Source organism: Schistosoma haematobium, chromosome 4 (assembly GCF_000699445.3).
Source record: "Schistosoma haematobium chromosome 4, whole genome shotgun sequence".
Lineage (NCBI taxonomy): Eukaryota > Metazoa > Platyhelminthes > Trematoda > Strigeidida > Schistosomatidae > Schistosoma > Schistosoma haematobium.
Window position 1 is genome coordinate 24,580,881 of NC_067199.1, and position 13,596 is coordinate 24,594,476.

The 13,596-nt window shown below is 39.1% G+C and overlaps 1 protein-coding gene across 1 annotated transcript; it reads left to right on the forward strand.

Annotated features, from left to right (window-relative positions):
• Positions 1 to 313: 313 nt before the first annotated feature.
• On the forward strand, positions 314 to 3,007 carry MFSD12_2 (Major facilitator super domain-containing protein 12). Its single transcript, XM_051208212.1, has 2 exons — positions 314 to 1,147; positions 2,478 to 3,007. The coding sequence occupies exon 1, from the start codon at positions 635 to 637 to the stop codon at positions 986 to 988; it is 354 nt and encodes a 117-aa protein (XP_051066591.1). The 5' UTR covers positions 314 to 634; the 3' UTR covers positions 989 to 1,147; positions 2,478 to 3,007.
• The last annotated feature ends 10,589 nt before the right edge of the window (positions 3,008 to 13,596 follow it).

A 13,596-nucleotide genomic window follows, 5' to 3' on the forward strand; every position in this document is an offset into this window, starting at 1 on the left:
ATGTCGATATAAATTTTGAACATCCAAGGGTAGTTTTGATCAATGTACGCGTGATGATTAAATTAAGCATTTACTCTTGATTAACTTCTACATGACAATGGGAAAATCAAGGTAATAATAATCCTATGACTCTTCCATTATACGTTTGCTAATACAGAAAATACAAGTGTTTATTAACAGCTGTCTACGCAAAATACTTTGGATCCGATGACCAGACACTATCAGTAACAAGCTATTGTGGTAGAGAACAAACCAGATCCTAGCGGAGGAAGAAATCAGGGAGAAGCGCTGGAAGTGGATAGGACACATTTTAAAAAAAGGTACTCAATGAATAGTGTAAGAAATATCAGTGGAATCATTTCATTGTAATGAAGTTGTTATTCATCTTTCATCAAGCCGGTTAGTATAAAAGCCAAAATAGTTATTCACTGATTGGACAATGAGACAAGTCAGTTCATATTGATTAATTAGGCCATAAAATTGCTGCGAAATTATTGTACATACAACAGTATTTAAAAGAGACTAATTTCAATTCTCACAAATAGCATAAATCATTGAAATTTTACTCACTTCAACAAGTTAGTGTGTGCACTTGAATTAACTCACTCATAAATCTTGGTCAAATCAGTGAATTATGAATGACATCAAAGTCTCACAATCGTTATCAGTTATCCAAGCTACAACGACAAATAAAATGAAGTGGATTAGTAAAATTGCTTATGGAACGGGTCAAATGCTTAAAGATCTTGTTGCAGGAGTTATCAGTATATTCTACATCATATTCTATGAAGGTTGTATCAGTTTGAGTAGTTCACAAGTTGGGGCATTATTACTGTGTGGTCAGATTGCTAATGGATTAGCCACACCATTGATTGGTTATTTATCAGATCGTCCACTCGGTCTAACTGAAAAACCGACAACTGGTCACCAGTCGATAACGTGTGAAGATGGAAGTGTAAAGAAGGATAAGAGGTTTTCAGTCGAATGAAACGGCAGTTGAGACTTGGACAGAGAAAGTCATGGCATTTAGGTGGATGTTTATTGATGCTTGTTGCTTTTCCGTTGATGTTCGGACAACCGGAATATTTTGTTGGTCTTCCAATTGTGGTGAAGATTAATCAATGGCATGCTTATAATTTGTGTTCAGGTATGTGGAATTTTGAAATCACTCGGAAAATATTAGGTGATAATGTTGGTCGATTGAGTGAATATTTTAGTATGATGTGTTTGATCTAAATCTATGTAAATGTGTAGACATTGGAATGAATATTACGAAGGCCTTATTATTTCAGTTTTATTCAATAAAATGAATTTAGATATCTTATTACTTAAGTTTTCTTGCCTTCTCTAGCTAATATTATTATGGTCACTTTACTGTTGTATTTCGATACTTACTATCATTTTGTCTACCGTAATCACAATGGTTTTCACACGTTTCTTGCACACGGTTACATAACGGTTTCTATCATATCTGATCAATTCATCGATTTATCAAAATAGTCATTTGTTCACTATTGAACTAAATTATGGTATGTATCTTATCCACTAAAATATTTTTAAAAATTTATTTCTTTATGCACACCAGTACATATGTGGAAGATTTAAAGTACACAAAGTGAAATTAGGTCACCTCATTCTATCAGGTTTATTGTCCTTGCTTTACAAAAGTTTATTAAATGGTCTAACTGGATGAAATATCAACATGCTCAAAGGTTAAAAACAAACTATTTGACCGATTACTGTAAAGTCGTCATCGAAGTAAATTCGAATGGAGTTGAGAATAAATATTTTTGTAAATAATCTTTTAAAATAAAACGAACGTAAAGTTTTATCGATGGGATACATGAAATCAGATTCTGTCAATCGGAGCGCACATATTAAATGCCAAAATATTTTGTAAATGATTCTACTGATATACAAAATAATAAGCCTTAAACTAATGAACTGACAGACTGGCTTGGAAATTCTTGGTTCAGTTCATGTACTAGTCATACTTAAAGAAAATATAATAATAAGACGAAACAACTGTCTTGGAAGTCCTCTCTTTTCTAACAGTTTCCCAAATTAAATCAGTCCCTCATGCAAACGAACCCTAATTTCTACAAAATCCACAAAACATCATTTATGAGTACAATAATAAATCTACTTTCCATGGTATCCCAATAAGTAGTAAATTGTGTTGTAATAAGCGATAACATAATTGGCGATGATTGAATATGTTTGAACACAAAATCATAGAATAGCTCAGTAAACTCTGAGAACCGTACAGTAGATACTTCATTTAGAAAATATCAGTTCTAAATAATCGTGTATCCACTTGCGGTCTTCAAAAGAAATCTCTCAGGTCCGAGCGGTTCTTGTTTTCTGCAGAGTCGGATGAATTGACTAAACGCTGATTTCGTATTGATGATAGTTTAAAATAAAACAACATTCAAACTAATTGATTCTCCTTTTATCTACAAAACAATATTTTGAAGGTTGGTTGTGCAGCTGTACAAATTCCCCACTTATCAATTATCAATGATTTGACAGACCAACATGATGAACGAGAATTACTTGCATCCTTGAGATATTTATTCCATGGAATCGGACATTTGGCTACATTGCTTATAACGTATGTATTTTGAATCAGAAAATCCAGTTCGTTACTTTTGAAATCAGTAAATGAGACTGACAACAATGTGAACAACAGTCAACTGTTCACAAAATCATTAATAACAACTGACATTATTGTTGGAAGTGAACGAGCAACATTGTTCAATGATTCGATAAATAACCAGTCAACAAATGTTGGGAAACAGTTAGTCGTACATTCAGAATACAATATAACAATTCAAGATTTACCCATATTTCGAAATGTTACATTGATTGTCGTTGGCATTGGAGTATTATTCACAATAATCTTCCATTGTGGTGTTCGTGAAGGTAAACCGAAAGCACACCAATCACTCACAATGCAATCTCATAAAAGTAAGTCAAATACCATGTTGATGTAGATGGAATTTCGGAAATGCAGATTATGTATGAATGTTGTTTGTTGGTATGTTTGCGTGTTTCAACAAATCGAGCTGATCCGGTTGAAATGATTTAGAGAGATCTCTGTACTGATTGGATAAACGATAAACTCGATGCAACCAATTTGATCAATGAAAAGTAAACATCTGATTAGTTTTGACTCGAATAGGGTACTAGCTTGATAGGTGTTCATTGGTTTTACTGTACACTGAATGATTAGTTTGAAAGAGACAGTGATGATGAAAACACTGGGAAACTGACATTTCACTTAACTGTTATTTTTGTCGATGTAGAATGAATGAACTGAAATTGATCATAATTCTCTGTCACTCATCATTTTCAAGTTTTATTGGTTAGTGTTATGGCGAATATACAGGTTGACATTGAGTTGAGTTGTGAACTGAACTCAGTTGGATAATTACCAAAATGTTAGTTATCATCCTCAGACAGTTGCTTCATTGAGATTTGAGACTTCGTCATCTATTACTTACAACTGTGAGGCATTTAGGTCAAACTGCACAAAATCCACTGATGTGTTTTCCACTAGTTTTCCTTGGGTGGTTGAATTCACATTTCACTCCTGAGAAATGTATGGGTGAGCAGGAGCATTAGACTAAGACGAACTAGCTACATAGTCCTTCCTAGTTTCTAATGGTTCTCTAGTTAATGCCAGTCGATTCCGGTTCATGTATCGCACTACATTCAAGCAAATCTATTTCCACAAATATTTTGACCAGAAGGAAAGTGTGGGAATTAAAACTTGAAAGATGGTGAAATATTCTGCTGTTGAATTTGATACGTCGTTCATAGCGGATGAAAAGAGTGAACAAAGTGAACGTTGGAGTTTGTTTTGAATTATCCTGTAAGAATTATGGCCTAATATGTTACAAGGTATGAATGGAGTGAAGTTACACTTCTGCGCAACAAGGTTACAGCTCAATGACCTGTCTGATAATTGTGCTTTCACATGCGAGACTGAATGTCCTGTGCTCGACTACTGGTCGCAAAGCCAATGATGTGCACTCCTGAGTTCCTTTCTAAGATGAAACGACCTACCGGTGCTTTCATATTTTCAGTGGTTGTGTGACTGGTCGAATCTATGAACTGTTCATCTGCGGTTCTAGTAATAACACCGAAGCATTGCTGATATTTTTCACCAAACTATAGGTTGATCCGTCAAAGCTGATAAGAAAAAACTCTACATAAGACACTATAATTCGTTAAAGGACTTGTAGTGTCTAGTACTAGTACACACATGATTTGTCCTAAGTTTTGAAAAGTCCTTGATATCTCAGACAACATGTGACTATTTAGTCATTTCTACCTACATGACAACTCTATTGTTTTCATGGAAAATGGTGACCTTAGGCGCACATATCTATTTTCATGCCCTTATACTTCCACTCTTATATGTCTTATGAGTATATCTACCACTTATTATTTAATCCAATGCCTGTATTTTTTCAACACCATGAATTATCTTGTTTGAGCTGCATTAACACTTGCTGTGAATAGTACAGTGAGTCGACGTGTTTGCCTTCTTCGATCTTCCTCTTCACATAGTTTCTCTTATTGTTTGTCTGGGATAACGATTTTATCAATTATAAGTATCCGAAATTCATTCTTGTATTTGACATTATTCCGTTATTCGCTAACGCGAATAAAATAAATTATTATGTTCGAGGTTGCTTCGTTTGCATTACGATACGATCAAATCAGAGTTGGATCAAAGGACTCGTGAACACTCGAAAAACGTAAGAAATCTTTAAGTTCCGGTCGTTCTATTGCATCGGTTCTTAACCACACAACCTTTGAGGCCGAATACATAATTACTGACAAGATAATTATTCAACAATTAACACGAGGAGAAGGTCAACAGTCGTGTACACGGTAACATTCAAATCACTCAGCTGGCATGGCGTGGCTCACTCTTGGAGGCGTGATCATTCTTGTGTAACTCATACCTTTCCACATTATTCCATCCCTAGCTAAAATGTGTTCTTCCTAAGTACCAAGTATCACATCGTTGATTGCAACGATACGATGAGTCAGTGTAGACAACGATGTGAAGTTCACTAAGATCTTGTAGATTAGGTAGTCACATAATGACAAATCTACGATTTTAGGATTAACTCTATTATTAGGGCAGTACTAAAAACAAACTAGACCATAATCCTACATAATTACAGACAGTTTTACACTCTATCTAAAGTGATAAACAAATCCTAACTCACAGAAGGCCACATATTTGGTTTCAAGTTGAAATATGAGAACGAAGTTATTTTGATTCAAAAGTCCAATAGTATCGCTCCAGTTACCGTCAGAATTATGAGGAAAACACTACTTAACAGATTATTAAATTTTATTCACTTCGGAGCTTTTATTAATAGTCTCACACATGGGTTTCCAAAATCACCAGTTTTCCATCTTAGCTATGATCTTTAACCACATCACTAACAAATAATTTCGACATCACCTGGTGCCAACAAGTTTGCCTCTTTTTTCTGCTATCTGGATTTCTGATAATTTATTATTATGATAGCCCCTATAATAGTTATATCTTCAGGTAAGATGCAGGTTTTGGAAGAACGTGTAGATAACTAGGGCCTTCAGAGCATCGATAAGTTTGAGTTGTTCTGAACGAGTTTCCTCCAAAGATATCTAGAATATGGCAAAATAGACAAGTGGCATTCTTGTATAGAAGTATCTCATGGCAAATATGAAAGTTGACGGCAAACGTTTGGGGGATACACGTTAATATATTTTGAGCTAGACTACTGTTTCACGACGGGTTGCAACGTGATTTGATTGTGATACTTAGCTGCTTGACTTAAGCTGGTAGGTTTTTAGTGGTTTCAACTTGCTTAGGAAACTGTCCATCTGTGAGACCTACAATAATGGCAGTTTTGTTCATCAAAAAACAAGATCATCCCGTACCTGACACTTGTTTCGTCACCATCAGTACGATTATCGGTAAATGTTTGAGAACATACTTGTAAGTTATTTCTGCAACTGACACAATTCAGAAACACTTCTCTTGTATGTTTCTAAACCATGAGGAGCGTATTATTTCACTGCTAATTACCAAATACAATAATAAAAGCCTTTCTCTAAGTTTTGGCTGGAAAACTGACGAGTTCTGAATTTCGATGCACGCGACCCAAGTGAAGATGGATCGATTATTTCCAACACAGACGTACAAAATCAAAGTTTGCTGGTATTCAAATAAAATATTGAGATACCAGTGTGCATTCGTGAGTAATATTAATCAGTTATAAGGAGCAAGTGTAGAATTTAAGAATTATGGTTTGCTTAGTTATTAGTACTGCTCTAATAATAGACCTGATCCTAAAATTGTAGATTCGTCATCATATGACTACCTTATCTATCAGATCTTACGCGGACGTGACATCGTTGTCTACACTGACTCGTCCTAACGTAAGAATCACCAATATGACGTTACATACTTCTGGAGAACACATTTAGGCTGGAGATAGGATAATATATTTAATATGAATGAAATAGATAATTTACACAAGAATGACCGCGCCTGTGATGCTGAACCATGCCATCCGATCGAATTGAACTGAAATAATGTTAACGTGTTTTTTATAGTTAACCTTTTCTTCTTGTCAGTTGTTGAATATAAATATTTTTAGTAGTCACATGCTCGGCTTCAAAGGTCGTGTGGCTACAGTCCGAAACCGGATATTATATAAATCAAATAATATCGGATTTGGAGGCAACTTATTAAGGTGGATTAATAACTCGCTAGTTAGGCGTCAACTAAGTGGAATATTTCAGGGTTCAATTTTCGGGCCGGTGTTGTTCCTCCTAAAGATGTCACAAGCATTCGGAATTTGATCACACCTTGACCAGTTACAACTTCTCTAATGGTAATGTGCCAGACTAGTGAGATCAGAAGTCGGAAGCGAAGAGGTTCGAAGATATAATTGATAGGCTATTGATATGTCGATATGTGACTGATTTAAGCTGGCTAGCGGTTGTAGGAGATGTGAGGCGCAGTGTACACGCTCGTGATATGGTGTAGATACGTGACCGAGAGCCGTTAACCAGGTGAGATCATCAAAACTAAACGTCGAAGTCTTACAGAGCTACTTATTTTGGGGATTTATTTGCCTCTACACTCCCGCATGTAAGTGATCTTTCTAGTCTCCTACCATCATCGGTTTTATTATATACTGACGATATCAAGATATGGAGAGCGATAGGAAGTAAAGTTGGTAGCTTAGAAATTCCAACTGACCTCGATAAATGGTCAAAAATTTGGCACTTGCTGATAGATAATTTAAGTGCATTATGGTGTATAACGGCCACCAAGGTACTGATACACGGAGAATAACACTGAGCTACCTGCTATCCAGACAGAAAAATTACTTAGGAGTCATAGTTAGCCAAGACTTAAAATCTACTTCAAGATACCGTGCAATAGCCACCAAAGGTTTTAGGACCATATGTTTGATACATAGTGCCATCGTCTATGTCGACTCTAAAGCATTTTTGACTTTTCATTTAGTATTTGTCAGTACTCAACATGAGTACTATATATAAGAGGGTAGCCTGTGCCTAAAAAAAGACGATCAGTGGCTGTAAAAGATTCCAAGAACCACAGCTAAACTGATTCCCGAATAGCTAAGCTTCCATATGATGATCGATTGGCCATTGTCATATAGAAGAACCAGAGGCTACTTGATCACAGTTTTTTAATGACTTGGTGATAAACTTGCACCTGATATTCCCTTATGTTTTTTGTCTTCTAAAGCAGATAATTTATGAGGACACTAAAAAAATTCACTAGCCTAGAACAAAAAATGTGTCAGCTGGCTATCGACTTTCCCATCGAGTCATAAACAAATGAAATTAATTACCTCAACACGTGATTGGAGTTCCAACAGTTCACTTTTTTAAAAGAAATTCAGGGACCACCACAGCCTAGCCTCCTGTCCTTAAACTGGGACTGGAGTCCTTTGTTTCAACAAGTTATTAAACCTGAACCCATCGTGAAACCTGGTAAATTAACAACAGTTCGTGACGATTCTCTCATTATCATGAACCTCGTTGACAATCCTGACCTTCCTCTCAGTCTGCAGGACAAAAACGACAGGATGCTCTGGGGTGAATTGAACAAGAAGCTCGAACTTCCTAGAATAGAGCCTTTGACGGTCACCCGGCTCACTCGAGGAAAGGATTCTAAGCATCTAAATCACCCGAGGCTTCTCCGAGTAACACTTAAGAATGCTACCGACGTAGAGGACGTCTTGCTAGCAAGTCACTTGCTGAAATCAGATGGTAACGTAAGAATATTGCCCGACATACCGTACTCTGAGCGCAATATCATACGAAACATCCCTAAAGAATCTCGCGAGAAGTTTTTCCGCGGTAGAAACATAATTGTTCAAGGTATACCGGAAAATGCAGACCCTACTCAATCAAATTCTGACATCAGGGAATGGAAATTCATCAAACGAGACTAGCCAAGAAGGATGGTGATCTTAGACCCCGTCTAATGAAGATAACCTTCCCATCTTCCCACATGGCGGCTGCAGTTCTGGAAGCATTTCGTGCCAATAGACGTCGATCGCCACCTGGAATCCACATGCACCCGGATAGGCCATACGAAGCTACGACCAAGAACAAAGGCAAGTTGGAGCTGACCATTCCACTTGTGGACTGTCTAAACGATAAAAAAACGTGTAAAGGACAGGGCCTACCACCTCGGCAAACCTCATATAGGTGGGCTACCTGTCCATTCACATAAGGTTCATACAGAAAAACAGGACGAAGCTCACGCGTTCCAAATTGAAAGCATAAACTGCTTATATATGAACGCCGCGAGTCTACCAAACAAACTGGATGAATTACGTGAACTTAGCAACGCTAATAAGGCCCATCTGATAGGAATATCTGAAACCTGGATATCTTCTCAGTTCTCGGACCAAGAGTTAGCATTACCTGGGATGACTTTGTTCCGCAACGACAGAAAAACAGGAATTGGGGGCGGAGTAGCCATATACATAAGCTCTTGCTTGGAGGTGCACCAAGTTCACAACCTCGAGTTTAACAATCTTGAGGAATCCATATGGTGCTCTGTAAGATTGTCTAGTACTTCGAGGTGTCTAGTCGGAGTCATTTACAGGAAGCCAACTGCCGACATCGAGTACGATAGTCGTATGCTGGAAGGACTATCCCGCTCTATCCGCCTGCTAAGCCGCAAAAGGCACTGTTGGGCGGAATACAAACGAACTAATAACGATGGAGCGTATAGGCAATATAAACATATCAGGAACATATGCACGAAGGCTATAAGAGAAGACAGGCTTCAGTACCAAACAAAGCTTATGGACAAATTCGCCTCTAACCCTAGAAGCCTATTCCGTTATGCAGCCTCTCTTCGTCAAGCCAAAACAGGAGCTTCTCAACTGCTAGGTTTTAGCGGCCCGACCAACAACGATGGCGACGCCGCTAACCTTCTGGCGGCACATTACTCTCAAACATTTCAACCGGCGGACATCAACTTTATTGACGACAGTTTCACCTGCAATTCCACAGGACTTTCTGAAGTGGACCTAAGCGCTGACTTGGTGTTCCGGAAATTGCAGCACTTAAGACTAGACACTTCTCCTGGCCCGGATACGGTTCATCCTGCCATACTGAGGAGGCAGCCTCAATCCTGGCAACGCCGCTTAGCGTGCTGTTTTCACACTCGCTAAGCCGAGGCAAATTACCGGAAAATTGGAAGTTGACTCACATCACACCAATTTTCAAAGGTGGTCGACGCAATGAACCTTCAAGTTATCGGCCGGTGGCTCTTCTGTCATTACCTTCAAAACTCATAGAGTCCCTGATATGCGACGGTTTAAACGACTATCTACTGTCCTTAAATTTCTTCTCACCCCAACAGCATGGTTTCAGGAAGGGTTACTCTTGTACAACCAACCTGCTGACTGCGGTGGACAGATGGACAAGCATCCTCGATTGCAAGGGAAAGGTTGATGTCATTTACCTTGATTTCTCAAAAGCTTTTGATAAGGTTAACCACTTGTGTCTTATCAATAAGCTCAAACGACTAGGTATCAAACCACCCCTAATCGATTGGCTTACTTCATACCTAAAAAATCGACACTTTAAGGTTAGGGTTAATTTCACTTTATCTCAGGCTATGGAATGTCCTAGTGGGGTCCCCAGGGCTCAGTACTGAGGCCTCTTCTCTTCTTGATCTACATAAATGATCTTCCTCAACAGGTAACGTCAGACTTATTACTTTTTGCCGACGACGTGAAACTTTGGAGAGAGATACGCAACCAAGACGATACACAGGCACTTCAGGAGGATCTGACTCGACTTCAAAGTTGGGCAGACGATAACGGACTTACCTTTAACACTTCAAAGTGTAAAGTAGTCCATCTGCGACATGTCACAGACTACAGTTACAGCTTAAGAAACTCCTCTCTAGTAGTATCCCAAGTCGAAAAAGATTTAGGAGTCCTGGTGCCCCACGATTTGAAGTCTTACGCTAACTGTGACAAAAATGCCTTTCGAGCAAACCTTGCACTGGTAACATTGAAGCGCATTTTTGGCCAGTTTGACGGAAGAACTTTCCACACAGTCTTCAATAGTTTCATCCGTCCCCATTTAGAGTACGGAAACATAGTACTCCCCTCCTCACTCCAAAAGGACAAGGTCACTTTGGAGCGTATCCAACAGCGAGCCACGAAATCGGTTCGAGGACTCAAATCTAAGCCTTACGAAGAACGCCTCCGTTCACTAGACCTTTACCCATTAGAGTATAGGCGTCTTAGAGGTGATTTATTAATGGCTTATAGTATTCTTAACACTTCTGGACATCCTCTTAAACACCTACTTAAGCTTAGTTCGAATAATAACCTAAGGGGTAACACCCAGAAACTGGAAACACAACATAGCAAGACGGAATGTAGACACAACTTCTACTCCTTAAGAGTTGTCAAAAGCTGGAATTCGCTGCCGGCCGAGCTAGTCCAAGCGACTTCTCAGGAGTCCTTCAAGAGGCAACTTGACCTATTCTTAAGGACCAAGGACAGCATCACATTATGATTTACCAATCTCTTTTCCTCTTTTATTGTTAACATACCTAGGTCCCTGCCTGGAGGATTTGGTGATCCCCTGCTACTAGACACGGAAGCCTGTTAAGCGAAAGCTTCTTCTATTCCGTCCACAACCATTTGAACCATTTGAAGCTTAGCGCTACTCCCGGGCGTTTATCTGGTGATGGTATTCTTTTTCTTGTATTTGTTGTTTAATTCCTGTATTTAATATACTCTTAGGTATTTGTCTAAATCTCGAGTTTTTAACCATATTGTGGAATAAAGATATGCTCAGGAGAATATAAGGTATATATTCCTAACGGACTTTAACACTTCAAAGTGTAAAGTAGTCCATCCGCGACATGTCACAGACTACAGTTACAGCTTAAGAAACTCCTCTCTAGTAGTATCCAAAGTCGAAAAAGATTTAGGAGTCCTGGTGCCCCACGATTTGAAGTCTTACGCTAACTGTGACAAAAATGCCTTTCGAGCAAACCTTGCACTGGTAACATTGAAGCGCATTTTTGGCCAGTTTGACGGAAGAACTTTCCACATAATCTTCAACAGTTTCATTCGTTCTCATTTAGAGTACGGAAACATAGTATTTCCTCCCTCACTCCAAAAGGATCTTTTTGGAGTGTCCTTATCGATAAGGACACTCTGGAGGGTATCCAACAGCGAGCCACGAAATCAGTTCGGGGACTCAAATTCAAACCTTATGAAAAGCGCCTCCAATCACTTAAGCTTTACCCATTAGAGTATAGGCGTCCTAGAGGTGACCTTCTGACGGCTTACAGTATCCTTAGCACTTCTGGACATCCCCTTAAACACTTACTTAAGCTTAGTCCCAATACAAACCTAAGCGGTAACACCCAGAAATTGGAGATACAACATAGCAAAATGGACTGTAGACACAACTTCTCTTTAAGAGTTGTCAAATGCTGGAATTCGCTGCCGACTGAACTAGTCCAAGCGACTTGTTTTGATCGTTTATTACGTATCAAGACTACTGTCTTTCACTTTAATTGAATTTATTTCAGTTAAAGTATCCGACTAAAGTATTGTTTTTGCTATTTTGTCGTTGGTACTTTTGAGTACCTCTTTTTCAACTGTATCTGTTAGTACTTTTGGTCCTAGCAATCTACAGCCCTTCACTTTTGGTCATTGATAAATTTTTTTGTTCTGAGTATCATCACAGTTTAAAAAAGAACCCCTCCTAAATGACCGGACAGTGTAAAAAAAGCAGTTGTCAACGTCCGGGTTGTCGTTATCCTGTTGAAAGCGGCATGCAGTGCGACGAGTGCAAAGGCTGGTACCACGAAGTTTGCACGAACTTAACGCCTGCTGCTTTCAAACGGTTCAGTAAGAAGGGTTGTGTGTGGTTTTGTCAACAGTGCTGCTCGGATGCAAACAGTTTGCTAACCGAGGCCATCTCACTGGTTGATGCTGCAAAGAAGTGTTTTATCAAGCATAGTCGGAACGCGTCAAACAGCACTCGATCTGTCGACACGCAAATCAACGTGAAGGAAACTAAGGTTAGTCCGGTGATAGATGACTCACGCCCGTCAAAGAAGGAAAAGCAGTCTCCAAAGAGGCCTGCCTTAAAAAAAGCTCAAGAAAAGTAGGGTCTTCTGTTCCCCGTCTCCCAGATGGGATCCAACAGGAAACACCTAGGAGCCGCAATCGCAAGGCTCGATCGGTTTCAAATGGTAAACATAACACGATCCCTCAGGTCGTCGACAACCCCCCAAAACCCAACACTAGGTTTGACGCAACTGTTATTGCTTCTACCAGCACCGTTGACGAATGGGTAAAGGTTGTAAAGAAGAAAAGTATTGATATAAAAGGGAAACCTGCCCCCGTAAAAGTGGTTGAAAAATCGAAAGCTGATCATAGCGACAGATCAGCTATTTTTCATAGAATTAAGGAGAGCGATAGCTCTGAACCTAAAGCTCGTTTTGAGCATGACATTGTACTGATTAGGCAGCTGCTTAATCAACTCATGCCTCAAAATATGACTGGGGTCACCTTGCTAAAGGTGTACAGACTAGGAGTCTAACGGACTCGAAACCAAATCATTCCAGACTGCTTAAAGTAGTATTCGGCTCTTCGAACGAACGTGACCTAATTTTACAAAATGGACACAAATTAAAGGGTTCAGGAGTCTTTATCCGAAAGGACCTACCGTTGGCAGACCGTGTTAAAAGACGGGAAGCCGAGAAAGAACTACAACATAGGTTAGACGCTGGCGAAAAGGACCTAAAAATTGTAAATTTTCGGGTTGTAAGACTTCGACAGAGAATGATGCCGAAGCCACTCTGGGTGAAGCACGAAGGCACTTAAACAGGCTTCGGATCTGTTACACCAATGCACGAAGCTTACTTAATAAGCGATCGGAACTAGGTGTACAGATTGACTCTACAAAGCCAGATATAATCGCAGTAACAGAAACCTGGCTGACACAGGCTATAGATAGTATAGAACTTGATTTCGAGGG